At 55.1% G+C, this 27,224-nt stretch overlaps 8 protein-coding genes across 8 annotated transcripts; 3 read left to right on the forward strand and 5 right to left on the reverse strand.

The window, feature by feature from the left end:
• On the reverse strand, nt 1-2,208 carry CC84DRAFT_1053925 (HET-domain-containing protein; the record flags this gene model as incomplete). The annotated part of the gene is made up of 3 exons (XM_018173517.1): nt 1-716; nt 779-1,405; nt 1,461-2,208. Coding segments are annotated over 3 exons (2,091 nt in total), but the record flags the coding sequence as incomplete, so codon positions are not given.
• Nucleotides 2,209-3,208: 1,000 nt separating this feature from the next.
• On the reverse strand, nt 3,209-3,749 carry CC84DRAFT_1227113 (uncharacterized protein). The gene has a single exon (XM_018183603.1). It carries the CDS (start codon nt 3,665-3,667, stop codon nt 3,263-3,265), a length of 405 nt encoding a protein of 134 aa, XP_018042941.1. The 5' UTR covers nt 3,668-3,749; the 3' UTR covers nt 3,209-3,262.
• A 1,018-nt stretch (nt 3,750-4,767) lies between these two features.
• CC84DRAFT_1254807 (uncharacterized protein) lies at nt 4,768-8,942 on the reverse strand (the record flags this gene model as incomplete). The annotated part of the gene is made up of 4 exons (XM_018184491.1): nt 4,768-6,699; nt 6,744-6,863; nt 6,914-8,537; nt 8,658-8,942. The coding sequence occupies 4 exons, from the start codon at nt 8,940-8,942 to the stop codon at nt 4,937-4,939; spliced, it is 3,792 nt and encodes a 1,263-aa protein (XP_018042942.1). The 3' UTR covers nt 4,768-4,936.
• Nucleotides 8,943-9,199: 257 nt separating this feature from the next.
• On the forward strand, nt 9,200-11,056 carry CC84DRAFT_1159866 (uncharacterized protein). The gene is made up of 4 exons (XM_018177349.1): nt 9,200-9,469; nt 9,527-9,648; nt 9,702-9,855; nt 9,911-11,056. Exons 1-4 carry the CDS (start codon nt 9,394-9,396, stop codon nt 10,906-10,908), a joined length of 1,350 nt encoding a protein of 449 aa, XP_018042943.1. The 5' UTR covers nt 9,200-9,393; the 3' UTR covers nt 10,909-11,056.
• A 76-nt stretch (nt 11,057-11,132) lies between these two features.
• On the reverse strand, nt 11,133-13,178 carry CC84DRAFT_1080946 (uncharacterized protein; the record flags this gene model as incomplete). Its single annotated transcript, XM_018173914.1, has 3 exons — nt 11,133-12,300; nt 12,355-12,838; nt 13,007-13,178. The coding sequence occupies 3 exons, from the start codon at nt 13,176-13,178 to the stop codon at nt 11,133-11,135; spliced, it is 1,824 nt and encodes a 607-aa protein (XP_018042944.1).
• Nucleotides 13,179-13,548: 370 nt separating this feature from the next.
• Nucleotides 13,549-14,302, forward strand: CC84DRAFT_1183196 (uncharacterized protein; the record flags this gene model as incomplete). Its single annotated transcript, XM_018180671.1, has 2 exons — nt 13,549-13,560; nt 13,607-14,302. The coding sequence occupies 2 exons, from the start codon at nt 13,549-13,551 to the stop codon at nt 14,300-14,302; spliced, it is 708 nt and encodes a 235-aa protein (XP_018042945.1).
• Nucleotides 14,303-17,208: 2,906 nt separating this feature from the next.
• On the reverse strand, nt 17,209-17,497 carry CC84DRAFT_1159870 (uncharacterized protein). The gene has a single exon (XM_018177350.1). The coding sequence runs from the start codon at nt 17,457-17,459 to the stop codon at nt 17,274-17,276; it is 186 nt and encodes a 61-aa protein (XP_018042946.1). The 5' UTR covers nt 17,460-17,497; the 3' UTR covers nt 17,209-17,273.
• Nucleotides 17,498-18,702: 1,205 nt separating this feature from the next.
• On the forward strand, nt 18,703-21,472 carry CC84DRAFT_129261 (uncharacterized protein). The gene is made up of 3 exons (XM_018185365.1): nt 18,703-19,115; nt 19,267-19,380; nt 19,464-21,472. The coding sequence occupies exons 1-3, from the start codon at nt 19,004-19,006 to the stop codon at nt 21,305-21,307; spliced, it is 2,070 nt and encodes a 689-aa protein (XP_018042947.1). The 5' UTR covers nt 18,703-19,003; the 3' UTR covers nt 21,308-21,472.
• The last annotated feature ends 5,752 nt before the right edge of the window (nt 21,473-27,224 follow it).

The raw sequence follows: 27,224 nt of genomic DNA on the forward strand, positions 1-27,224 counted from the left end.
CCGACTGTACATGGCCTCTGCCTCCGCCAGCTTGCCTTGGGCGGCGTATAGCATGCCTAGTTTGTGCAATGTCCATTCCATGCCCCCAAAATCCATATTACTGTTCATGATAAACCATCTATGTCTTGCCACATGTTGAAGGAGCCTCTGCTGAAGGAGCCACCACTTGTCTACATCCGTGTTAGGAACTTCAGATGCTACACAAGTCAGAGCTAGCCGCGCGAGGCCGTCGTCCCACCCGCCGTTCAAGACAGATATCGTCCATGAGTGCACACAGCTATGCACTCCGTACCCTCCGGACCCAGACGGTTGGCCAAGGGAAGGCTCTGGGTGAGCCAGGCCGTATTCGCAAAGCAATCGCACTGCCTCATTGAAGCTTACTTTGTTCTGAGTGAGCTTCTGTATCCACTCATCGTCCGTGGAGCGTGCATGTCGAATAAGTTCAAACCACATGTCTTGCTTATCGAAATAGGCCCACAGCTTGAGCAACTGGGCTGACGCCGCATTCTGCTTTCGTATTAGATCAAACGTGACCTGCCATGTTGTGTATAGCGACCGGTCTTCGTATGAGCTTAGCGTTGGACTCGTTGCCTGGAGGTCTACCCATGATTCCTCGTACAGCCGGAGATACTCCGCGAAGCTGTCGGTCACGTGCTCGAGGTAAGCCCCAGCCGTGGCAAGAGCCAGAGGCAGGCCATCAAGCTTCGAGGCGAGTTCTCTTGCACCGGAATCTGTCCTGTTAGCTCTATGTCACTTGTTTTGTATTGTTCTAACACACCGTTTGTGATACCTTCCCTTCCAGACGTGTTCGCCAAGATCTTGAGGCCGTCCTCTAGGCCGGTCAGTTTCTGAACATGGAGACGCCGACCTTGAGTGACTCTCGCTGAGCGTGTCGTAATGATAATGGATCCTTGGTCACTTTCCGGCAGATATTGACGTATGTTGACTGTCGAACGGTTGGATTTATTTGAAATTCGAGGGTTATCGTAATTATCGTAAATTAAGAGCCAACGTGTATTTCCATGGAGATTAAGCCAGGCTTTAGTTGCAATAACTACCCGATTAAGGTCTCCTTCTAAGTCCACGCTGCCGAGCATTTTGTTCGAGGGGTGAGATTGTAGGACTTGCTGCGCGATGCTATGGAAGCTGAGCTGGAGGGAATCCTCATCATTCGCATTTAGCCAGAAGATCGCCGTGTGCTTCTCCTTATGCCGTCTGATGTATTCGACTGCTAGTTGAGTCTTTCCTATCCCTCCCAAGCCGTGAAGAACGACTGCCGCTCGGCTACTGTGGCCGTGGAGCAGCTCGTGCATCTTCGACAGCTCCTGCTCTCTGGCCACAAATTGTGCGGCTTCAGGGATCGATGCAAGGTTAAGCCCGACGGCATATTGTTCGGAATCAACACCTATGCCAGTCAGTCTATTGCTTCATTTAGCACACCTAGGCAGAGGTCCACTTACCCTTGTACAACTTGTGAATCTCTTCCTCCAGCCGCCGGTATGCTCGGTCCCTTCCCTCTCCATAGATCAGCGCCATAGAAATATCGAAAATCCCAAATAAACAGTAGACTTCGTCCTCTTCAATCGTAGTACTGCGGCGCTCTGCCCAGGACCTCCGCTCCTTGATGCTGAAACTCGACAGTGCATCGCCTCGGAGAGCAATCTTTGCAATGCCAGTAATCTCGTGTATCTCAGACTCTAGTGATGACTTGCTCCCAAGTCGCGCACCCTCTGAGCTAAAGAAGTCAACCAGCTTTGGTGCGATGAGCTCTTGAAGCGTCCAACCTCGAGTGAACCATCGGCTCTTCCTAAGTGCCTCTTTCCATGCGCTTTCATCGTCCATACTGTCGGCTTTAGAAACATTAGGAAGGTAGACGTAGCAGCGCGCGGCGTCTTGATACCATCGAAACATAGAGTTGATCGCCGCGCTGAGCTCGACCGCGTTCGTCTTGTCGATGCAGCAGGTGTCTATCCAGAAGTACTGCAGTCCATCAGCCGCGGCCTGCCTCGCGCAGAACTGTATCTTCTTCCATCCAGCCTTGCTAGCAGCCTTGCTCATGTCCACGCCGCCTTTCATGTCTTGGAAAATGACCTCCTCCTCTCCCCAAGTATGTGAAAGTATTGCGTATGCGGGAACATCGCTATTGGTCGTTTCGCGGAAGACGATGCCGCCGTCTGGTCTACGCTGCAAGAGGCGTATGAGAGCCATGACTATAGGTCAAATGCCATCTCATGGCACGCGCGACACGTGTGGCTCGTTAGATTCATTCAGTATATCGGTCGGCGCAAGAAACCTGGAAGTTAACGAAATAGAATAGGGCGTCGAAGGACAAAAGGTGATAAGACGGCACAGTCGTGGTTGTACGCGCTGCCCGCCAGGCTGCATCATGGCGTAGGCTGACCGGTGAGGCGACTCCTGTCGCCTCAATGTCGTTAAGAGCCTTTAGCACAGCACCAATCCTTAACGTAGGCTATCTTGCAAGCAATACGGAAACAAAGTAATTAATAAAAGTGCAACATGCCCAAGCCATTAGCAGCGCCAGAGATGGACCAGCCACAGGCCTGGCTTGCTCTGCTAGTGTGGCCGGCTTATGTCATTGAATCCTGACTTACGGAGAGAACTAGATTAACGTTATTAGAGTTAGCGTTGAGTTTCTAAGCAGTAATAGATTACTGAGTAAGCGCCCTCGGGATAGCCTACGCTAAGAAGACCGTATACTCTCTAACGGAGGAACTTTACAAATCCACATAATAGCGGTTTGGGAAGTACAGAATACGTTAGCTACCCTTAAAATCATTGTTACAGCGGCCGAAAGGCTTCAAAAGAAAGTAATATTAGTGCTATCGCAGTGCAGCAGGGGTGAGACGTTCATAGTGTTGCAGACAGATGCAAGTAATGATCAACAGCACCGTGGATGTGTTGTAATCCTAGGCTGCAAGCCGATATTTCGGGTTTACTATATGAATTACGCTTATAGCTCAAGCATGGCTTTCAGCAATTGTGTGGTGGGTGATTAATCATTCTTGAAAGTTTTCTATGTCTGCACGGGGGGTTTTCCGTCACGTAGGGGGGGACGTTAGGACATCGAGAAGACCGGGTTTGTACGAATCGCTGCCCATAGATCCTAGGCTCTCAAGGCTGCCTCACAAAGAGGCTGCATTTAATAGCCCCGTAAAGGTACCCATTCAGTCTCAGCCGTATTTGTCATATTGCGATCAAGAGCTGCAATGCTGTGACTCTTAGCCCGGAGGAAGGCTAGCGATCATTCTGTCCCCGCGCATGGAAAGCGATTGCAGATTTGTTCGAGAAAGCGTGGTTGTGGCGGATATGGACGCTGCCCGAGATCGTACTCGCTCGCAGTGCGATACTTGTATGCGGATCTCGGTCTTCTCTGTGGGACGACTTCGTGCTGGCATATGCTGCGTGGCGAGAGGCAAGGGTGCCAAGGGTAATTGGCCATCTGAGTGGGGAATGTCAAAAGATGCTGCACTGGCCTGATTACGCTGCTGGCGCGATTGCTATAGTGCTGAGACATGCCTTGCGCAAAGGCCAACGAGAAGATTTTATGAGCTTGATACCTCGGACTTTGGCTTTCCAGTGCACTGATCCCAGGGACAGAGTATATGCTTTGCTCGGGCTGAGCGAGGGTGGTGCGATCGACATCCATGTCGACTACAACAAGTCGTTGTTGCAGGTGTACACTGATCTAGTGGTTGCTTTAGCGGCACAAGATGGGAATCTTTCCACACTGGTTCATGCAGGCGTCGGCACCAGGGCTTCGGGTTCACTGGCTGATATGCCTTCATGGATACCTGATCTTGGTAACATATCGAACAGCATCGATGCTGATGCAGGCTTTGCAGCCGGCACCGGGAAAAGTGCGAGGGCCACGCTTTCGGTTGATTCGAATGTGCTTTCAGTACAAGGGGTATTTGTAACATCAATTGATGAGGTGGAAGAACACGACTCCCATGGTGCTTTCCCAAGCCAGCGTCGCCCACCCAACCGGACTCCCTCAGCTACAAGTCTACTTCAGGACCCTGATTTGTGACGGAAACAAACGCGCGCTTCGCGTGGAAGACTTCGACTCCGCGGTGGATGCCACGGATTTTTACGCCCTAGCCGTGGGATTCCTGTACGTGATAAGCCATGTTGAGCGAGAAGATACTACGGCAGCTACATACTTTTTGAAAACGTCAGACGACAGTGAAGAGTCAAGCCAGGCTGACCTTAACGAAGAAGCTGTGCATTCTCTTAGCGATTACGACGAAGATGTGCAGTCCGTTAACGGTGACGAAGATGTTCCATCCTTTGACGACTACGTCTCTTTGTTCGCCGCATGGACAGGTCGTACCTCCCCCCTTCTCTCAGACCACGAGATCCTCTCGCCCTTCCTCGGTCCCGCAGAGTCTCCGCTTCGACTGCATTGGCCCGTCGGATCAGAGCCTCACGTGGGCTTTGATCACCGAGACGCGTTCAGTGAAGCCCTCGCCCTTCGCTGTTGGAAGTCGAGCTTTTTTATCAGTAAGAGTGGCTATATGGGATTGTGCCCCCCTGGTACTCGTAAAGGAGATCTGGTCTGTGTAGTTCTCGGCAGTGATATGCCACTTGTCTTGCGACCGTGTAAAGAAGGTCATCAGTTGGTGGGACGAAGCTATGTCTACGGGGTGATGCATGGAGAGGCGCTGGAACCGACGATGAGGCCCGCCAGATTGAGAACTTTTAGGCTGAGGTAAGGCGGGTTCTGCAGAGTGGAGACTGGCGTTTGGAATCTCGAGTAGGTGCATTATGATGCGGCTACGAAGAGTAAAGATACTGAGCACAGAGCCGCACAGCGCGCTGCTACCTCTTCAGAGCTCCTATGCTCCCTACCACACTATCCAAGCTACCACTGCAACCTGAAACCCTCTTTCCCAACTTCAATCTTCTCACCATCTCACGCCGCAACTACCTTTCCCGCCTCGTCCGCTTGAACCCATACCCCAACCCCCTTTTTGTCCATCCTCATCCCATCCGTCCCAAACACCTTCAACGTCTTATTGAAGTACCGATCCGTGACCCTCAAATTTGGAGTAATCCACCAACCCCCCTCCGCTCCCTCCTTCTTCACAGGCACAACCACATAACTAACCTCCTGCCTGCTCATCGGCAAAATCTGCAGCGTCTTGAGCTTTGCGCCGCTGAAGCCAAACTCCTCACTCGCCTCCATCGCTAGCTCAAACGTCAGGAAGTGCATAGTGGGGTTCTCGAGGGTGTAGGTGAGGTGGATGGCGGAGGAGATGGAGGGAGACGGCGCGGCGGACGCGAGGACGCGGGGCTCACCGCCGGGAAGCTGGATGCGCGGGATGGGGATCGTGGTCATAACTGTGGGAGCGGGGTCTACGTCTGCGTCTGCGTGTGGGCCTGCGCGGCGCCAGAGGACGTTCAGGCTGGTATCGATGGCGGTAGGGCGGCGCTCCTCGAGGTTCGTCTTGCGGATGTCGATGGTGAAGCTGTGGGCGTGCAGGGCTTGCGGATGCATGGTGGCGTCGGCGGTGGGGATGGAGTCGAAGTCGCGGGTTACGGAGCACGTGGCGCCGCCGTGGACGGCGTGGGTTTCTACGGCGAGGTCTTTGAGTTCGAGGCTTTCGGTTGCGTATGAGGCGATTTTGGCGGTGAGATGCCATTTCTGGGCTATGCCGAAGGCGTCGGAGGGGGCACCGGGGGCGGAGGAGAGGGAGAAGTAGCTCGGCCAGGGATCGGGGTGGACGCGGGGCGTGAGCTCGTAGCTTGTTTCAAAGGGTGATGTGAAGACGATGTCTGCGATCATGATTTTGGAGATGGGGATGTCGCGGTCGCTGAGTAGGTGGTAGAGGACCTTGACCTCGAGAGCGTAGTCGGCGGGGTCGGAAGGTGCCGTAAAGCGGATCTTTTCGATGGTCTTTTCGCCTTGGGCGAGGCGCCCGACGACGTGCCCTGGGAGGTCCATGTCGTCGTTGTCAATAGGCGGCGGGACTTCTTTCATAGGAGACGCGACGTCGCGGATCCAAGAGTAGCCCAAGGAATCTTTAGAGCGGCCGAGAAGTCGGACTTCGAGCACAGCTTCGGTGTCCTCATCTTCTCTGTTCCAAATTTCCATGGCTAAGGTGACAGGCTCGTCGGTGTAGTAATGCTCTCGCACATTGGGCAGGCGAACCTCCATCTTCGGAGGCTTGGGCAGCACTTTCACAGTCGCCCCAGAGCCTGTCTGCAGCTTCCGTGGTTTGATGGTTATTCCCCATGGTATCCACCATTTGGGCGAGAGGTTGAACGGCAGGTCGTTGGTTGATACTATGAGGTCGAAGCGCTCTGTTTCTATGTCGAATTTGGAGCTCATTACTTCCACTTCACCTGAGTCTCGGAATGTGATCAGGAAACTGAATACTTTTGTTTGACCCGGATGGAACGTTAGATCAGAATTGCCTGCCCATCGTGGTTTTTCGGTGGAAGAGGTCTGTTCTTCAAGGCTGCAGTCGAAGAGCCGCGAGTCGCTGCTGGAGGCTGATTCGCCTGCTACATGCGATAGTTGGATTTCGCTAAGACTTCCCTTAAATTGAAAGGCGACGTTTGACAGCGTTATAGGTGTGGATCCTCGTCTCGCCCATGACGTGATTGCAATTTGAGCGGTTAGCGGCTCGCCGACGTTGCCTTCGTTCTTTTCAAAGGTGAAGGTCGAAGATACTGAGCTGTTAGCGTGACCTGATGCGCAAAGAGAGGACACTTACAGCATGAAATGTAGTTCTCAGTGTCTAGATTAACAACAGTGTTGCCAGCTGAAGTATCGCGAGGAAGCGGCGCGAGGCAGTTCATCAAATCATGTTTGTACTTTGATTTGCCTGTGAGAACTGCCAGCTGATTAAAACTGGCGCGTATGTATTGATGGCTTGAGACTTACCAGATGAGTTGAGTTCCCACTCCGTTGCTATATATGTTTCGACGTCCCGAACACGCAGGGCACATTCGTGCATACCCCAAACTACCTCCGAGGCCAAGCTCCAAAAGCCTTCCTTCCGCCATGCCATATTCTCCCATAATGGTCGTAAGACTTTGAAGGCCTCGTCGAATTCTTTCACATGAAGCAGGGTTCGTGCAGCTTCGAGCTGCAGCTGGTGAACTTTTCGTTCCTGGCGTCGAGCTCTGAACTCATCTATTGCAGCATTGAGCTTTCCAACGATGTCCTTCCAGTGCTCGAAGCCTCCCGAAGTGCCTTGAAGAGGGAACTCCAAATGAGGCTCAGGGACGAGGTAGTGATCATACACTTGGTTTCTGTTCGAGACCTTGGTCGCGGGTGACATGCCAGGAGGAGTGCGATCCTCTTCGGGCATATCTCTGGCTAGCAGATATCTCCTCTTTGCGTGTTCGGCAGCTGATTTGTACCAGTAGCCCGCGTGATGGAGGAGTTCCCAGGGCGGTATACGCTCCCCAGTCGGGAATTGTTTTTCCGGCGGCGCGTAGACTGGGTTCATATCTACGCTGGGCAAGAGCTCTGACTCTGGTAGAGGATCGGTGATCCTGAAGACCCTCAGGTCCGCTTGCTGTATGAGCTGAGCCATTGTCTGGGCCCAAGTTGACTCCCATGCTTCCCAGCCGTAGTTTGAAGTTCCTTTCCCGCGTCTATCAAGGACGTCTTTCAACTTGGTCTTGTACTTGTGCCAGGTTTGCGCGGCCGAGGTGAGGTAGTTGTTGGAGATTTGGCAGCGGACATGCCTCAGTGCTATGGTATCGGCGAGTAAGCGGATTTCGTCCCATCTTGGCGACCAGCTTGCAGTGGTCTCAAATATACCCTCTGGCCCAAACAGTATGTCAAGCGCGATGTTATAGTGTCGTTGAGCCGCATCCATCTCTTGTCGGAACTCTGCAAACACACCCAACTTGAACTCATACCGAAGACCCCAGCCGGGATACCCCAGTACTTGTGATGTGCCGCGGGTGGGAGGCGCTGTGGGTGGCGGAATGGTGCTCCTAGTTTTCTTCCGCCTTGCGCGTTTTGTGAGGTCGCGGTAGTACTCCACGCTGATTGGCTTCAAGGTGGTCAAGACGTTGGCGACAAAGGAACGAAGCTCGACCAGCGACGAGGGGGGAAGGAAGAAAAGCTGGGTTTTGGGGTCCAATCCGGTGTTCCGGCGTATGTTGTTCAGGCGCTCATCGATATCAGGTGCTTCGAGTACAGACTTGTCGCTCAGCAGCACTACTGCAAATCTGGTTTTGTATCCCGACCTCTGTATCTGCTCCTTGACCTTGATGATCTCTGACTTGAGGTGGTTGTCGTGGAGGCTGTTGGTGATGGGGTCGGTGGTGAATTCGAAGAATGACACAAAGACGGAAGGTATGTAATCTTGGTGTTTGGCGACCCATACTGGGGTCATGGCGCCATCCGGAAACACGGGCGCGCGTGGTGACAGCGGGGAGATGGGCGAGTGCAGGATCCACGACGTCGCAGCAGCTATGGTGGGACTGCCTGGCGGGGAAGTCTCCGAGGTGGTGGGCGCGTCAGCCTTCTTGGGGGGCAATTGAAAGTTCTGCCGCGTATAAGCACATGTTCATTCCACCTGTCGGCAATCATGGTCCAGCGTCTCACGGGCAGAGCGAGCGCGCTGCCTGAATGCCTACAGTCCACTGCAGACGGGCGCCTGGCCTACCCTCCCTACTGCCCGCATCCTGAACTTGGCCAGGGTGTCCCTCCGGTCCAGCCCATGCGCCTCCCATGGCGTGTGTGTGTTGTCATAGCTCAGGAACTCGTCCAACAGCTGTTGCGCGCGGTCGCTGGCAAGCTGGGCTATGTCAGAGGTCACGGCGCTGACGGCGCGGCCGGGCAGGAGCTCGTGGAAAGCGCGGCGTGGTTCGAGGTCGGGTTGCGTGCCCAGTCCCGAGAGCACGATGAAGGGGAGGTTGTGCACGACGTATGCGGGCGGATATGCATCCATGGCGTGCTGGGTGTGGCTACCTCTCCATCGAGGGACGGCGGGGCAGCGGGAATGGATGTCTTAGCCGCGCGGGGGGCTCTCTCGGGCGCTCTACAGCTCGACGCAGTGCGAAGGTCGGCGGTGGGCACGGATTGCTGCGTGCAGGGCGGGTTGCACACGGCAAGCTACGCATCTGCTGGGGCTGATGATGTCGCCCGCACTAGACCCCGGCGCGTTTCCGCTCTGGCTTGTGCGTGAGCGGCCCTGCTTCTTTCTCCCCTCCCACGCCGGCTCCAGCCAGACGTTCTTCCACGAAGCATCCCGCCCCCCGAGCGCTCTGCTGCTCGTCTCTGCGCGTCGCGAAGCTCCCCGCGTTTGCCTGGCGCCATCGTCACCCGCCCTCCCGCGCCCGCCGCGCTCGCAGCTCCGCCAGCATTCGCAGAAGCCGCGCTCGCGCTGAGCCGCAGTCGCCATGGCCGGGTCGCAGCAGCAGCAGATCATTGACACCATCTTCTCCATGAAGCGGAGAATACTGCGTCCCGACGACTGTACGCGCGCCTCCTGCTTCCTCGCTGTCGCCGCACCTGACTGACCTCCCTCGCCAGCCTCCGACAACGAAGACACGGCGCCGACGTACGGACCGCAGAAGCAGAGCCTGAAGCGCAAAGTCCACTATTCGCACCACGGCGACACAGACCTGGTCAACGGCCATCGCCCGTACAAAAAGGTGCGCACCCCGACAGCGCTGCGCCAGGGTCCACACTAACCGTCCGCCCTCAGAGAATCGAGCATGCCGGCTATCGCAGATACATCCTCCAGCGCAACCCTCCGCGATACGACCCCGATGGCGACATTGTCGAGATTGGCGACGAGGACGATGAGGACGACCTCTCGCCCGTCGAAGAGAATCCATACGCCGACATGCGCTTGGAAGGTGCGTGAGCTCCGCTCTGCTCGTGGGTAGCTTGCCAACTAACATCTTCATGCAGAACTGCTCGCTCCGTTGAGCTCCGCTGCCGATCTACCTACACACCCCTCGTATAGCGTCGCCTACACCTCCAAGCACCTCACCAACCTCACAAACGAAGCCGCCGCCATATCGCGAAAGGAGAACCTGGCCCTACGGCATGCAAAGACCTTGCAGTTGAAGTTTCAAGGCGACCCCAGCTTTGCGCCAAACGCGCTGGCTTCCCTGGCCCACGAATCTTTTCTCGACTTTGGGCGCGACCTACCCAACGGACGAGCGGCAAATGGCCCCGACGAGCACAGCAGAAAAGGCGCAGACGAGAACACAACCCAGGAAACCTCAGCCGCCGGCGAGGACGTCGAAATGTCGGACGCCACGCAAAGCAACGGCGCCCCAAGAATACAAGAGCCGAACGGCACGTCCACTTCAGAAGTCCAAAATGGCACATCACACGTCCCCAACGACATGCCTCGTGCCGACGACGCAGAACCCACCCAGACAAACGGCGAGCACCCGCCCTTCCCCGATGCAGACGATGCCTCCGACACGGCATCGCACAACACCGCACACCGCATGACCACGCGTCGGCAAGCTCGCGCCGCAGAGTCGCCCTCCCCGCCCGCCTCGCCCTCCTCCTCCGTCCACGAAGTCCACCCCATGTTCGTCTTCCCCACCGACGCCCTACCCGACCGTGACCTCGGGCTGCCCGCCGACGAAGCCGAAGATACCCGCCTCCTGCTCATGGCATACGTGCAGAAGCAAGAAGAGGTCGCGCGGCTTGCGGCAGAGCTGTTCTCTGGGATAATGGAGGGCGAGCGTATGAGGCAGGAGGTGCTTAAGATGGCGAAGGCGGAGGCGCATCTAGGCGAGATGAGTGACGGCGAGGATTGGTATGATCGCGAGGAGTGGCATTTGACGGAGGATTTAGGCAAGGGGAAGGACGAGGAGGATGACGATGCAGTGGTCACTGGGAAGAAGAGTACGCGGCAGCGGAGGAAGCCGGATAAGGAGGATCGGTAGAAACGGTCCTCTTACAAGAACGGGATGGCACCCAGGTAGCGGGGAGTGGGGTGGGTTAGTTGGTGTGATTTGGTTTGGCGGGTTCGCGTCGTGTCGCGCAGTAAAGCAATATACCCATTTTCCGTCTGCGTCTGCATCTGCGTCTGCGTCTGCTGTATTCTTCAGAATATGTATCTATTAATCACTCGTCTCTTCAACACCCGTCACACCTCCTAGCACACCGCTCACCGCAGCTCCACGCGGATAGTCCCCTCCATCCCCTCAACCCACGTCCCCACGCCCCTCGTCCCAGCCACTATCTCAACCTCCCTCTCCACCCTCTGCCCCTCCCCATCCTCTTCATCCTCTTCATCCTCTTCATCCTCTTCATCCTCTTCATCCTCGTCCTCGTCTTCACTCTCTGCCTCAGCCACATCCACACTTGCCTGCGCGGCAGGCACCCAGTCCCCCGTCTCCCAGACCAGCCGCAGCTTTGTTGGCGGGAGATCGAAAGCGCGGCCTACGAGACCGAGAAGCGTGTACGCCGTGCAGCGTGCGGGTATTTCCAGCACCGTCGTCTTCTTATTCCCTCCTTCCTGCTCTTTGAGATACACGTGAAGCTTGACAAGCCGCGCGGCCAGCGAGTTGGGATTCACACCGCCCCTCTCCCGCTCCACCCTCGGCTCCCCATACTCCTCGCACAGCTCTTTCCACCTTGGGTGGTCCTCCAGAATCGCCGCTTCGTCGGCTTCCGGCGCGTAGGCAAGCTCTTTGCCTATGAGCGAGAGGTAGTATGACTCTGCGTTGAGCCGTTCTTTGTCCGTAATCGGGGAGTAGTTGAGGATGGTAAGGCAGGACAGCCGCGCAATGGTCAGCATGTACCCGTCTTCGGGCGTCATTTTGCGGCCGTCGGGCGTACGGAGGTGCAAGTAGAGCGGGTTGTGGCTGATGCGGAGTGATATGAGGCCCGGAAAGGAGGTGGGGAGTGAATTGAGAAAAGACCAAGTTGATATGTCGTTGTATGTCAAGTCCACTTCCGCCACACTCTTTGAAAAGACCGGGGCAGCATCCGAGGGGGAAGCCGTAATCGAGGAGATCTTATTGGACTTGAGGATGAGGCGGCGGAGGTTGGGGAGGGAGGTTAAAGGCGCGAGACAGGCGAGTGTGGGGAGCGCGTTGTCCTCTAGCGTGAGCGAGGTTAGGGTTGGTGTGAGGGCGTGTGGGGTGAGTGTGGCGAGCAGGTTCGAGGAGGCGGAGAAAGCGGTTAGGGAGGGGAAGAGGTGGGTTAGGGAGGCGAGGGCGGACCAGGGGAGGAGCGTGTCTTCGAGCTTGAGATCGGTGATGTGGGCGAAGGCGGAGAGGCAGCGGGGGCGCTCGGCAGGGGTTATGGAGGTGGTAAGGAAGCGAGTGCCGCTGAGGTGTGTTAGTTGGTAGTGTGGTAAGGGAAGGAGAGAGGGCGGGGCGTACTCGACTCGTAGGCTTTTCAGCTTTGCTAGCTGCTCGCATATTGACGCGACCTCCCTCCATTCTTCGAATAGGTTCCTACTCAGGTCGAGTTCGACAGCTTTCGGACACGCCTCTTCTACGTCCGTGAGCCCTTTCTCCCACTCATCCATGCCGTTTCTCAACCTCGCAGAACTCCTTTCCATCCGCAGGCCATCGAGTATGACAATCTTGAGCTCGCCAAGTTGAGCAAGCTGCTTCCTGATCTTGTCAAAGCCGACTTCTTCCACCTCTTTTCCACTGATTCGGATGGGCTGGTTGATCCTCGCCAGGGGGTCTTTCTTAAGGGCATTGTCGCCGGGCTTGGTGGCGAAGACAATGTGGATGGATGGGTCCTGGACTGGGTCTGAGGCATACTTTGCTTTGAGGGCTTCAGAAAAGGAGCGCGATGGGTCTGGTTTGCGGGCTGGGCGTATGAAGGAGCCTGATGTTGAACTTTTGTTGAGGCCTGTGGTTGTGGTCAGTGTTGGTCATGCGATGGCATGAAAGATGTTAATTCTCGAAGCCACGCGATTATGATTGTCGAGGACCCGATGCCGATCGGGTGTACCACGGGGAATGATCAATTATAGCGGTCCAATCCGTTAAAGTTTGAGAATTTGCTTGTGGGCCTTACATTCAAAATACCTAATGCCTCCATGCTCGCCAGAATGCTTCCCGCGTATGGGATCGTCCCACTCCACCCCCAGCCACTCGCCTTTCGTGCCTTTGACTTCTCCTATGTATCGAACGGTGCATAGCTGATCGTCGTAAGAGAGCCGCTTGCCGATATAAAATTTTGTAGCCATTGGTGAAAAGTAACACCGCGTGTGGGATGACGCGGGGCAGTACAGTCGCCTTAGCGAATTAATAAACGCTTAGAATGCTGGAGAAGAGGCAGAAGAAGACGATAAGAGCATTTCTGGTCACTGTTCTAGGAAAGTACGCAAGATGCTTGGGATGTGACTTCCATGTTGTTCTGCCTGATCCACGTGACAGATTCTTGGCGGCGGCGCGCTACCGTTCACTTTCGCGATCACGGTGACTACGACTCTGTGGAACTCAACTTCAACAATCCAGCAGCCGCGCCTTCGCAGCTCGCTTTGCCAGGCCACAATCTCGGTGTGAACTTCTCAGCTTTGATCACGCTCGATTAACAGACATCATTGACCAGCAGACATGGACTACCAAGTACGTTCTCCAAAACTTTATCGCAACCAACTGCTAACGCGCGCAGAATCGTGCAGGCTCCAAGTTCGGCGGCGGAGGTGTCGCATCGTCGTCCGCGACCAATGCCGACCGTCGCGAACGACTTCGCAAGCTCGCGCTCGAGACCATCGACCTCGACAAGGACCCGTACTTCTTCAAGAACCACGTCGGGAGCTTCGAATGCCGTCTCTGCTTGACAGTGCACCAGAACGATGGCTCATATTTGGCACATACGCAAGGAAGGAAGCATCAGACCAATCTCGCTCGCCGTGCTGCTAAGGAACAGAGGGAAGGCAAGAAGGACGATTCTATGCAACAAGGCTTGCTCGCGGGCGTACAGGTCAAGAAGAACGTCATCAAGATTGGGCGGCCGGGCTACAGAATCACAAAGGTCCGCGATCAAGTCACCCGCCAGAACGGGCTGTTGTTCCAGTTCCAATTCCCAGACATCACCCCAGGCATAATTCCCCGCGTGCGCTTCATGAGTGCATATGAACAAAAGGTGGAGGACCCGGACCCCAATTACCAGTACTTTATCGTTGCCGGTGAGCCGTACGAGACCGTCGCAGTCAAGTTGCAAGCTCGTGAGGTCGACCGGCGAGAGGGCAAGTTCTGGACGTGGTTTGACGAGGACAATAAAGAGTTCTGGTGTCAGCTTCTGTTCAAGACAGAACGAGATGAGCGTTTCAGCGCCGTCCCTGGCCTCGCTCCTGGACGTAAATGAGGAAACAGTGCTTAGGTTGCACATTCCTGTCCTCAAAAACAAATATTCAGCGACCAACTACCACACTAGCGTAGGGAACTGGATAGCGAGCGGTAGGCGAAGGGTGGCCGGCCCGGTAGAGATGAAGCTCATGACGAAGACTGCATGACTAGGGTAATACGACAAACCCAAAGTCGGAATATTACCGAGCTCTGCTTCGAGGCCCCGATCAGATACGGTTGAGTTATTTCGAGTGTAGGTAGCGCCTCAAACAATTAATGTATTACCGTAGTTGACGGAAAAACAGCCAACAGCGGAGAAATTCAAAGTTCTGTCCACGCACTAGTGATTTGATCTCCAACAAGTGTCCGCTCTGTTGGTACCCAATTACTATTCCCGCAATCGCATTGTAGAGATGCAGTGTTCTTCCACAGGGAGATTGGAGAGGCATGAGCGGCGCCCATTGGTCCGCCGGCATGGAACGACGACCTTTCCCGAACCAAGTCCGAACCCTGCAAGCGTAACGTTCTCTTTCTACGCGTCACTGGACCCGGACACGCTTCATGATGTTGCCTCATGGCTTAGGTGCTTGGTCGGTCATGCAGTGAGTGTGCTCCTTTCAAGCTCGTATGCGTATCCCACGTCAAATTCGCCCCAGAGTGGATCTGCATTTCTAGTATGAAAAACTATCAATGGAAGTCAATGGAGTTGCATTCGCACGGATTGTCCGTTGAATACAGCAGCGCTAAGAGCTCCAATCATCGCTCTAATGCAGAGATGTCATATGACCTTTTCTGGAAGGCACGAGCATGAACCCTGGCGCAACCTTGCAGCATTACCATGCCATGGGCTGATGGTCGACACATGACCGATGGGCGATAGCAAGACGCTGGTTCACAGTTTCCATTCGCTATGCTGAAGCCAAACATTGACGCTTCTTGCCCCGCCACACCTTCTACACAAGGTGGATCCCACCAGCCCATCTTCGGGTAATTTGTATTCTCCAGAGATCTGGAACTAGAACGATCGCCCATGCTGAAGCATACTTAGTCCCGTCACTTACATGCCCATTGTCAAAGGTATTCACCGGTGGGTGAAAGTGTTCGAGCTCTCGATTGCGGTCGCGTAGAACAGGATCAGGAAGCAACGATGAACGGGCGTGCTCCTTCCCACAGACAATACGCATGTACTGAATCCTTTGCATCGGCAAGAACCTTCTCCAGGCTTGTCTCATTCTAGCCGCTCGGACGTCCGTTGAAGCCTCAGGCTCCGATTCACATGCCATTCTCCCCTCTGCCAGCGCTCTGCCCTAGTGTTTTGCACTTGTTTGTGGTCTTTTGACTGTACGTCACCGATCTCCGCACTTTCTGGGACACCACACTGTCATCGGAACAAGCCGGCGCAAAACTCACCGCCAAAGCTGTGCAACGACGATCTGCAGAATGCTACTCGAGCCGACCCGAGCCATAAGGGCGATGCTGTGCTACAATCCACAAGCTTTCTCGTCAATTAGTGTCATGTTGGAAATGCCAAGTATATCTTAAATACCATTTCTACATGAAACGCTCGGAAGCCATTATATGGACTGGCCTGGAATCGACCATTCAACCACTTCTACTCATGGGACTTTGACGCAGCAGGCCTTCCAATCCCGCAGATCTGCCAACAACTACATACAGTGTCTCAAACATCCGAGGAGACATCCCAGGAAAGTGGCTCAGCCGGTTACTATTGGCGTCAGTACTGCTATCAGATGATCAACATGTTCCATGGCGGGGGCGTAGGTCAAGGCAGCGCGCCTAGTGGCAAATAGTAATCGCCTTGAACTCGCAATCGACCGTTTCAACTGCCTGTCAAACGGAAGCCTCGCTAATGCGTGGGAGCAACCGAGAGACATGACAAATGGACTGCTAATCGATGCGCCACGCTCGACTATAGCAAACACCCAAAAGCGTTCACTTCTCCTATCCGGACGCCAGTCATGGGGCTGAGTCTGTTCGACACGAGCAATTTATCTCCTACGCTGAACCGCTCTTCACTGTCTTGCTCGCACCATCCAGCTTAGGCGACTCAACAAAATATGATGCGAGTGATGGGAGCGAGACGACCGTTGCTTTCCTTTGTCTTTGCAAGGATTCTTCCGAAAGCCATTGTGGATACCCTGACTGGTCTGCGACGGAGACATTGCTGCCCCCTGTCTAGGACTATCACGAGGCGTACATACCAGTCAGTCGGTCCGTTAGGTCAAGGCAGATCATCTGCACGCTCGGCAGCGACAAGCGGACAAAGGCTGATCGTTGTGAGCTCTTAGGTTGACTATTGGAGTTTAGATACAATCCATGAGGAGAATCTTGAAAGCTCGTTGTGAAGTCGACATGGCAAGGTTGAAGTGAGACCCGACCCAGGATGTGCATTGGCCCACAGCGTACAAGCAGCCAAGCTGGGCTTGATTGATGCCGGGACCCTGCAGAAAGGCTCAGATGACAAAGTTGCAACTGAGACATGGACCACAGTTGCACACAGTTCCCGAGGACGCGTCGAAGCCGCGCCAGCTCCAGGAGGATGTGAGCTAGCTGAGTGAGCTGATTCTGGAAGATCGAAACGCCACTCGCATACGGATGATCCGAAGAGAAGAATACTCGTTTATTCTACGCTAATTTCAACTTGAATCAAGAACCAAGATGATGATGCTGGATTGCGGGCATCATCAAGTGCCATGTTTAGGTAGGGTGCGGACATGGCGTTTCACAGCCCCGCTAGGATGCTTCGGCGCCTGGTGCGGAAGCGATGCGAGATACAAGCATGGTACGACGGCAGAGATCGAGCACAGACAGGCTCAGTGATCCCTTGTCGGGGCGGGACGAATCGTGGAACGGGTCGAGCCTCGCGCTCACATCTCGTGTCCACACAGCGCAGAGGGACGCAGCGGAAGGCTATCGACTTACGGGCGGCCTACCCAAAGAGTAGGAAGAAAGGCCGGAACAGCGGAAAGTTATGACTGCCGTGTCGCTGCAATCATGCAGAGGACGGCGACTGCAGTGGCAGCAGCCAAGGCTAGCTTCAAGGGAAGAACGGATTGCGCCTCGAGTGGGCCCCCAGATTGGCCGGCAGAGGCGGGGATCGTCGCAGCCTCTGGACATGGGCAATGCTGGGGCGGGCGGGATGTGCAAACAGGCATTCGTGTGTGCAAGGCGGCCGGGGTGTCTATTACTTTCCAGAAGTAATAGACTGACATTGCTCGATCCGGCTGCTGCGGCAAAGGCGTGGGCGGCAGCACAGCTCTTTGGGAGTCAGACGATATGGCTGGCTTGATAGCAGCAGTGAATGCATGACCACGGCCGCTTATGCATGCATCTGCTAGGCTGCTGCAGGCTTGGGCCATGATTCGGCGTGACCAGGCTCAATCAGCAGCGTCTGCATGGGTGAGTGGACGGTGAAGGCAGCTGCTGCGCGGCGGTGCGAGGGCGGGCGTCCCGTTCAGTCGACGGCCGTCCGATGCGAGTCTAGCTCTGGGCGCAGGCGTCATGGAGAGGCAGGGCGCCGAGTGCTGTCGCGAGCAGACGTTGCGCTGTTGGACGGGACAGACATGTCGAGATCCGGAGCTAGAGGGCATGCATGCACGTAATGGAGAGCAGACGGGCGCGCCGCCGTACAGAGAGGACAGCCACAGGCGGGGGCTGCCCCCATGGCCGTGGCCTGCGGTGCTCTGATTGCTGCGCGCGCGCCCGCAACGCTGCAGCAGCGCGTCCCATACGCTCGCTACCGTCTCCAGAGCGGGCCGAGCAGCGAGCTGGTGGTCGCTGCTCCGCGCACGGCTGGGCTCTCAGCCATCATGGGCGGCCATTGGCATTTGGGGCATTGGGGCCTGGGTGATTCGCCGTACATATTCGCGCTGCTTGCCGCTGCCGTAGCCACTCCAAGGCTGCCGCTGCCCTCTCCACGCGTTCTTCCGCGGCCCGGGAATCTCGCAGCACGCATTGGGCGCTCCCGCTCTGTATCTGCAAGTCAGGATCAGGCTCCAGCCCGCGGCCATCACTAAGAGACCGCTGGACCCTACAGCGGCTACCAGCAGCTGTCTGGGCGGTGCATCATCGCGCCCGCATTCCACCGCCGGTACCATTCCTCCTGTCACCCTGTCATCCCTCCCACCGCCGCCGCCCTCACGTGGCAGCCTTACTTTCCGCTGCTATCATCAGGGCTGCTCCACTTCGCAGCCGACGCTGTCTGGTCCGCCAGCCGATCCGCTTTCTGCGCCTTGCCTTTGCGCGCGCCCTCGACCCAGTCTCCATCTGCACAGCGCCCGCGCCCGCGACTAGCTGCCAGCCTGTGCGACACCACGCCGACCTTGCATCATCCTCCGCTCCTGAGTCGCGCCGCCCCAGCACCGCCGTGCGCACACTAGCCGTTCGCCATCGCCGAGCAAGAGTTTGCGCTCGGATCTCTAAGTGCGGTCGGGTCGTCTTCGGTACAGTATCCACAAAGCTCGCCGCCTCTTCGCGTCCGTGACCCAACCCGCACCGCGAACCCAACCTCACCTCACCGCGCCGGGCACGTCAACACGGCCGCATGCCCAACAAGTCGCGCACCGCCCCGCGACTCGGAACCCTCCAGCCTCGCGACAGCAACAGCGCGCCCCGCGCCCCATTGGCCTGGTCGTGATCTCGACGCGACGACGAGCAACTACCCGCGAGCTCGGCCGCTCGCTCCTCGCCGACGGCTGGAATGTATTCTGTGCACCAGTATCCCGTCCAGACCATGTCCAACGGAGCTATTGGGAACGGTCTCATCATGGACCCCTCGGGCACCATCAATCCCCAGGCCCTGAATCCTGCAGGTACGCGACGAGCTTTTCTACCCACCAATGCGCGCGCAATCTGCGCAGCAGTTGCAAGACCCCATCAAAACCATCATCGTGACTGCGCGCATCCGTCCCATCCGCTGCCGCGCTCTCTGCTGTTGAGCTTGCTGACAGATGTGTGTACCAGATGTGCTCGGAGGAGCCCAGCAAAACGTCGCACAACAACCGACTCGGGGCATCAAACGTAGCCGCACGCCAGAGGACAGCTATGCCGATCTAACCACAGGCGAGAATGGAGACGGTACGTAATGCGCGTCCCCATTGCGACACGTCGCAGAGCCTCCCGGTTCACCTGTATCCACCTTACTAATGAGGAAGGTGCAGATGATAGCAGCCGCAGGAAACGCGGCCGACCACCCACGAAACCCACGAAGGTGTCCTTTGCTGAGAACGACAACCGTGGCTCGCATCCCCCACAGACCCCTTCGTACAATGCGGGAGCCCCACCAGTCCAAACGCCACAGCTACAGGCTACACCGCTCCCGCAAGCGTCTCCGCCCCAGGCATCGCCTACAGCCAAATCCACTCCTACCAAGTCTACCGTCATCAAGGCACTTCCTACGGTTAGGGACCACACAACTGATCAGCTGAACCCCGAGGGAGACGAGTACCTGCCCCGTGAGAAAGACGAGGCTGGCGAGAACAAGGTCACGCCGACCGGACACCCGCTCGACGGCAGAGAATACCGGTGCCGCACTTTCTTCGTTCCCAACCGAGGGAACAAGCTTTTCATGCTCGCAACCGAGTGCGCACGTATTTTGGGATACCGAGATTCGTACCTTCTATTCAACAAGAACAGATCGCTGTATAAAATCATTGCGACGCAAGCGGAGAAAGACGACTTGATTCATCAGGAGATCCTTCCATATTCGTACCGATCACGCCAAATTGCTATCGTGACAGCACGTTCCATGTTCCGGCAATTCGGAAGCAGGCTTATTGTCAACGGACGGAGAGTGCGTGACGACTACTGGGAGAGCAAGGCTCGGAAGCAAGGGTTTACCGAAGAAGACGCGGCAGGAGAAAAGAGACCTGGCGCTGCGAGGGCTCGCGAAGCAGCCGCAGCTGAAGCAAGCCACGCTGGTGGTCATCTCGCTTTCGCTCACACTGGAGCCTACACCGGCAAACTAGACCAAGACTACCTAGGATCAGCTGTGAATCCATTGCAACCGTTCGGCGGACTAACGCCTGCGCCGAACACGATGCCTACAGCGAACCCGGAACCTTTTGAGCAGCGGGGGACTACAGATTTGCAACCGCGAAACTACGCTGGCGTTCAACGTCCGCGACATGAAATGTCCGGCGTACCATATCAGGACGTCACGCGACCCACACCTTCAGGGGAGATCTTGAATCAGGCTGGTCAAACCGCTGAGTACAACAAGCAGCTTGAACAACAGAGGAAGAACCGCAAGCAATATCTCGACGACATTTGGGCGAGGCCACACGAACCACCGCCACCCACTGAGCGCCCAGGCACTGCGGATGCTAACAATATCACCCAAGCTGTGCAGGCAACGCAGTCACCTCATATCCCTTCTGCAAATACTGCGGTCGGTGTTGGCCAGTATGGCATGGCCGCTCAGACACCACAACGGCCTGGTCAAGTCGCAGGCGCTACCCCATACCGACCGCAGCCGCATCCCCAAGCCATGATGCCGTCACCTATGGCACAGCAACAAACCCCTATGAGGCCGGACCAGATGCATCGGCGTCCTCCAAGCATGAACTTGCCACAAGGAATGAATCCAGCTGCGATGGCACAGGCAGGTATGATACCCAACGTCGGGCAAAACCCAGGCTATCCACCGCAGCACATGTGGCAACAGGCGCCACCGCAGCCATCACCACTCTCCCAGCAGCACAACATGCAAGCGTATGCCCGCCCGCCGCAACAAAGTCCTCATCCTCAACAGTCGCCGATGCACGCATCGCCGCAGCTTCATCATACACAGAGCAGCGGTTCTATGCACGGCACGCCTGTGCAGCAGTATCAGACTATGAACGCCATGGGGGATCCAAACTTCTCCGCAATGGGTCAGAATCCTTACCAACCGAGCCCAAGTCCTCACCAGTTTATGCAGCACCAGAGCTCTGCTACACAGCAGCCTGGCATGCCAGGTTGGGCACCGAACCAGCAGCCTCAGCAGGGTTGGCCGACATACTAGGCGTACCATGGCTTATTGCCAAAGCCTGAAGTTCCTGATCCTTTCTGGATCAAGAGGAACACCGAGCAACAAGCATATGTTTAGAAAGCATCTTGTCGCCCGTACTTACCGGTGGACAGTGGCCAGTGATCAACTTTGGATGCCACACCAATTGTGTCAAAGCGCCGCCCAAAGGCAGCTACAATCATCACATCAGGGTAGCTACATTAGTCATCGCGACCAGCGCTAGAACAGGGGAATGTTCGAGGATTCTGCGCTTCGTCGGACCCTCTTCAGAGGGCTTGTACCCTAAGGTTCCGCCGGTACCCCACAGTGAGCATTTGCAACTACATGCTCCCGCATCACCTGTCTCGAGGGTGTCGACTTTTCCTGCGGTTTTGGCCTTTGCGCGATTTGTTATCAATGGCGTTCTGCGCAGTCCACACTCACGTTCTACTGGATACACATGCTATGACGCTTTCACGAGGCAACCTCTATGTCGATCATGTCAAACGATCAAGTGGGATCGCGCGCCGAATCCTCTTCCATGCATTTTGAGGAATTTTAGGCACCAATTTCTTTCCTGTACAGTTCTGCTTGGGTTCGCATTCACTACGCACATTCGGCATCTGCGATTTCGGCCCCTCGTTTGCTGTTCGCCCATGTATGCAGTTGAATGGGATCTATCTAGGAGTTTGGCATTGCACGCGATGTTGTGTGCATTTCTTATTTTGCATTGTCGGTCGAGCAGCGTGGTGGCTCACTTTCTTTCCACTTGGTTGGCTATACACATCACATCAGATTGTTCTTGCTTGTTTGGCATTACCAGTACCCCCGGTGATTGGTTGTAGCATCTGTCGCCCCGTACTACAGCACATCACATCACTCGATTCCCCGTACCATACCCTTCTCACACAGCACATTTTGCTGGAGTTCAGTTTGCGCGTCATCATCTCACTTCGCTCTGCATAGTATTGGGTACTCATCCTGGGCTGGAAAGCCGGATAGAAGTGGGCACATGTATCCACGGGTGTTGGATTGGCTTGGACGGCACGGGATGGCTCTGGGCGTCCGGAATGTTTGGATCGGACGAGGCAGCCGCGGTGCAGATGCGATGCGATGGTGGGACGGCATGCATGCAAGGTGTGCATTGCATACAATGCTGGAGGTTTCTTTGACCCCATCCCCCGAGTCCTTAATATTAATAATATCGTTTTCCTCCCTGCACGCCGTTGGCTTATGCGCGTGGTGTTATTGTCTGCTTGGGGGCCGAATTGACCTCGCAAAGTTACTTTACGTGCGATTGGTGGTGACTGGCTGCAAATGTGATGAGCAGCACAGCACAGAACAGGTGCTCGCAGGCTGATCTTCCAGCCGCACCCGCAATCAACCGTTCGCACGCAGTTCGCGCACAATGCGCTGGCACACCTCAAGCCGTCCCCCCCCTCCTCAATCCCAGTCATCCCAGATTTTGTTCAGTCCACTCGCCCCCTCGTCGCCCTGCTAACGTGATCTCCCCAACACGCACCCCGGCCCCCGTCGCGGGTTCCCATGTGGCGTGGCACAGTCTCCCGCACCCGCTGTGAGCGTGTTCAGCCGGGCGCTCCGTGACGTATACATCCGACCAGGATGCCATGCTGTTGCCACGCGATACGCGCGCCGGAGGGCGCTCCGACACGCGAGGGTGACTGTGCAGCTGGGTGCGCTGTGTATTAGGTTAGGCGCAGCCGCGCCACAGGTGTTGCTAGTTCTGGTGCTGGTGCTGATATGTTGGCGCTGGAGTTGCAGCTGGTGCTGGCTAGAGTTGGAGTTGGTGTGTGTGTGGAACTTGGAACGGACTGCGGGCTGCGGGTGGGTGAAAGTGGAGTTGGGATGAAACTGATGGGAGAAAGGCCCGGTACGGTGGGTGAGAAGTGGGCTCATCGCAGCGTCACAGTAGTGTGGAACAAAGGTTTTCGATGACGATGAAGATGATGATGATGGCGAAGATGCTGCAATCGCACGGCGCGTGAAGTGCGCGTCACGTCGCGTTGAGTTTGAACTTTGTTTGTTGGTCTGGTCTGATCTGGAGCGGCTGTCATGAGGTGAGCAGGTCCTTTTTTAGTCTGTATACATTCAATGCCTTTGGCGACGTCCTCTTTGTTCGGCGATGAGAAGCCGAATACGAAGATAAGTGGCGGTGCAAGTCTAAGTGTAAGAAATGCGACCGCATGCGGGTTTGGCTTTCCGCATTGGGCGAGTGGAATCATACCTAGGTTGAACGCCGGTGAAGGTGCGCAATGGGGTGATGGACTAGAAGGGCTCCACATGCTGGATGGAGGCGTTTGAGTACCGCTGACGGCGGCTAAGAGGTGGCTGCTATGTGCTAAGAAGTGTTTGAATGCACAATGACGAATTGCGTTGGTCGTCATGGCTGAGAGTGGAAGCCGCAAGAGGGGGGTAGGCGCGTCAGCTCTGGGGATTCTGTCAGTCACGAGAAGTGGGGGGCGGGCGTGCGAGCATCGGCGAACTCTGTTACAACATCACGGGAAAGAGTGGCTGTGGCGACGAGAGGGACAGAAGGATTGCTACCCTAAACGGACATGTGCTTCCTCATCCGGACTGACAGATAGCAGATCAGTATAGTCACATCCACGACTATTCAATACGGAGAACGCGAATAGTCGCGCCAGCCTCGCGTTGCTAAACTTTGTTAAAGCATCACGCGGCAACGAGACATGCAGGGCATTGGAGGACTATTTTCCCTTGGCCACTAAGCATCGCATACGCTTCGGCGGTCACCGTCAGCAAACGAGTAATGCACTACAACAAAATTTCAGAAAGCAAATTACCCTTTGATCGTGGCCTGACACCTTGACTCCCTCGGATCAGCGCTCCGAAGTGGGGAATGCGGGTAGCTGTGATATAAGGTTTATAGACGCCCCAGGCTAGTTCCCACGCTTTAATCTACTATTCAACTGCCGTAGGATGCATGATCGTACAGCACGCCTAGTGCCAGATATCGAGCTTGCGCAGTAGTGCTGCGGAGACGCCATCTAGGAAGTTCCTTGGACGCAACACGTCGCCGAGGACCCTTAACAAGTGTGCGAAGTGGATATCCAGACTGAGTTTTTGTATCCTGCAAGATCATACAGTAGTGTTTCCGGACATTGAATATCTGCATTAGTGTGTGGTGGAAAGAGTCCTTCCAAATTGTAGGGTCTTGACGAGTGGAGGAAAAGGATAGGAATATGCACATGTCGCCGAGGTACAACGTCGGCTTATGCATGCGAGCGCGAAGATCGTTGGGACATGCAGGTAGCGATGAGATGGGATCAAATCCCGGGGCTGTGGTGCTCTCTAAAGGGTAGGCAAGACATCACGGGGATGTCTGCGAGCTTTGGAGAGTGGACAGAGCACGTACCCTAGCAGACACAGTTTGGTGACGTCAATCAAGGAGTATGCTGACACTGGAAATACCAGTCGTTGACATATACATATCTGGTGTCTAGTCTTGTAGACCGGTAAATCTGGAGACTTGGACGACGTTGCTGAGCATCTAAAATCGAGTATTAAGGAAGCCGTCCTACGGATAGCATAGGTCAAAACTGCGATACATTGTCACATCTTGCACGAGCAGCTGGAGCATAGTCTTCTATCCACCTATAGTACAAAGATATACTCGCGACATCATCCACTTGTGATACAAATTTTTTAGTGTCTCTCAATCGTGTATATATGTAGATAAGTAATATCATTCGGGTTGGCTCTTTCATCGTGTTTTGCGTTTCGCGCCCGAGTTACAGCAGAAACATAAGGAAAACTGAATCGAACATCATCAACACCTTCAGGAACCCACAGGTCATTGTCACCATTTCCCAGACTTGTGGACTTGGACTAGCTTGGCACTTTACTGTCAAGACGTTCTGGCATTTAATCTTGATTATCATTATCGTCTTACCTCAACTCTATTCCACGCGATTCAGAACTGGCTACCCAGTCTCTTTACGAATGTATCACGATCCATCCTGTGATCCCATCCCCGCGCAAAATCCAAAAGACGCGTTATGTAAACCGCAAGGCCCGCCCTCGCTCCACCCGTCACTCCCATGCCACCCAGGAAAAGGTACCTCCCTTACATTGACGTAAGCCTCATAGCTCTCCCTAATCCCCTTAATGATACTATCTGGAGCTCTTTCGTCAGCGCCTCTCGGAGCCGCTCGAAGCCCTCTTCCCCCGGGAGTCTCTCCTCATTCAACCACACCCTCAGCATACCCTTCCGTGCTTCCCTCGTCCCGAAATTCTCACTCCTATTCGCAAAACGTATCCTCGTCCCAAAAGCCAGCGGGATGAAATTTGCCTCCATATGCGCATGCCTTGCTGAGAGGCGGCGACCTGAATGGCTCAATGGCAGATGTCAGAAAGAGGGATGTAGTCGGTTGTTCCACTGCCAAAGCAGTGGTACAGGGTTGGCGAATTACCGAAACGTTTGCTTGCATGTGTGAGTTCAACATGGCGGTAGTGGGACACCTACCGGATAACACGGCAAGATAATCCAACCCTGTACAAAAAGCTATACCGTACAACTCACACACTCATACGAACGCGGAATCGTGCCAAAATTAAGTATGGTTCTCCTTCCCAGGCCACCCACTTATCGTATTACCTGAAATAGATGTCCAATACGGGAAAACACGAGCTGTCCGTTGATCGATTCCAGAGATTCGAAGATACGATCTCAAATCTCATTGCCTCTCTGCAGTGCTTCGAGCGCCGCACCAACAAACACAACCAACACCGCTGTATACGCCACGGTAACAGAAAGAAACTCTGTCGACTTCCCCAATGACCCCTGCAATCAACCCAAACCTCAAGACTGACACAGATGTGAATAATAGCGCCGAGTGTGGCCAAGGGTATTGCACCATGAGGGCCATTGGGACGATGAGAGAAAATCTACCCGAAAGCGCCAATATCGCTCTGCTGACGTACCCACCGACCCTCTCCAGCTTTTTGTACCCTTCAGCAACTCAATGATCATGGTTGGTTTCTTCGGGTCCGAAGAAATCTTATCTGAGAGACATCCGTCGGGTCCGATGTCGTTTTGCTTGACCAGCTTGTCTTGTGGTGCGTTGAAATGGTTCCTCAGGAATTCAAGCTCACTCGTCGGTACCTGAGGGTCCTCACGATTTTTCTGGAGGGGTAACACTCTGTAGCCTCAATCTCGGAGCGCTTCGACTGTACACACAGCGAGAAGATCAGTTACATTACCTCTGAACTTTTTAGCTTAGCTTCTTACCATATAAGTGTACATCTCGCGTCAATTCACCTTCCTACGTTAAGTCGAGTGTGGGCTAGAACTTCAAGTCGAATGCGTGCTTCAAAAGGCGGCGTTGCAGAATTTTGAGGTTGATGCTTTGAAGTGTGTAGAGTCTGACTCTCGCAAAATTATGCTTTTCGTAGATAAGCTCGTTGGAGTAGGCGGCTTGTACATTCGCGAGGATGTTTTTGCCAAAGACATCATCGGGTGCTTGTCCTTCATCGGAAGCTGCGTGTGATCTCCCGTTATCAGTGAGAGTGTTCGGCTGCTACACGAGAGACTCAGCCTTGCCAGCGGAACGCGATCGGCCATAGTCTGAATCATGTGGAGGGACCATGGTTAAATGTACAGCATCGCTTTGACGCTCGAGGTCCGGGGCATTTGAGGGCTGCGGTGCCACTGTCAGCCGCTAGTTCTGTTTAAAGTCGCAGCGTGAGAGTCAAGCTCGCTGAAATGATATAATGAGCGAAAGTGTGGGTATCTATATGGTCAGGCTAAAATCGCGTCGTGGTGTTCGCCTCGGCGATGCTCTTTCATTCTTTAAACCGTGGGATGTTCGTCTAAGCTTTTGACGTGCGCGTAGGTAGCAGCGTGTGGTTGACGATGGGCAGGATTCAAAGAACATCACTGAACCCTGGA

This window comes from Paraphaeosphaeria sporulosa, assembly GCF_001642045.1.
Source record: "Paraphaeosphaeria sporulosa strain AP3s5-JAC2a unplaced genomic scaffold CC84scaffold_1, whole genome shotgun sequence".
In the NCBI taxonomy this organism is placed as follows: domain Eukaryota; kingdom Fungi; phylum Ascomycota; class Dothideomycetes; order Pleosporales; family Didymosphaeriaceae; genus Paraphaeosphaeria; species Paraphaeosphaeria sporulosa.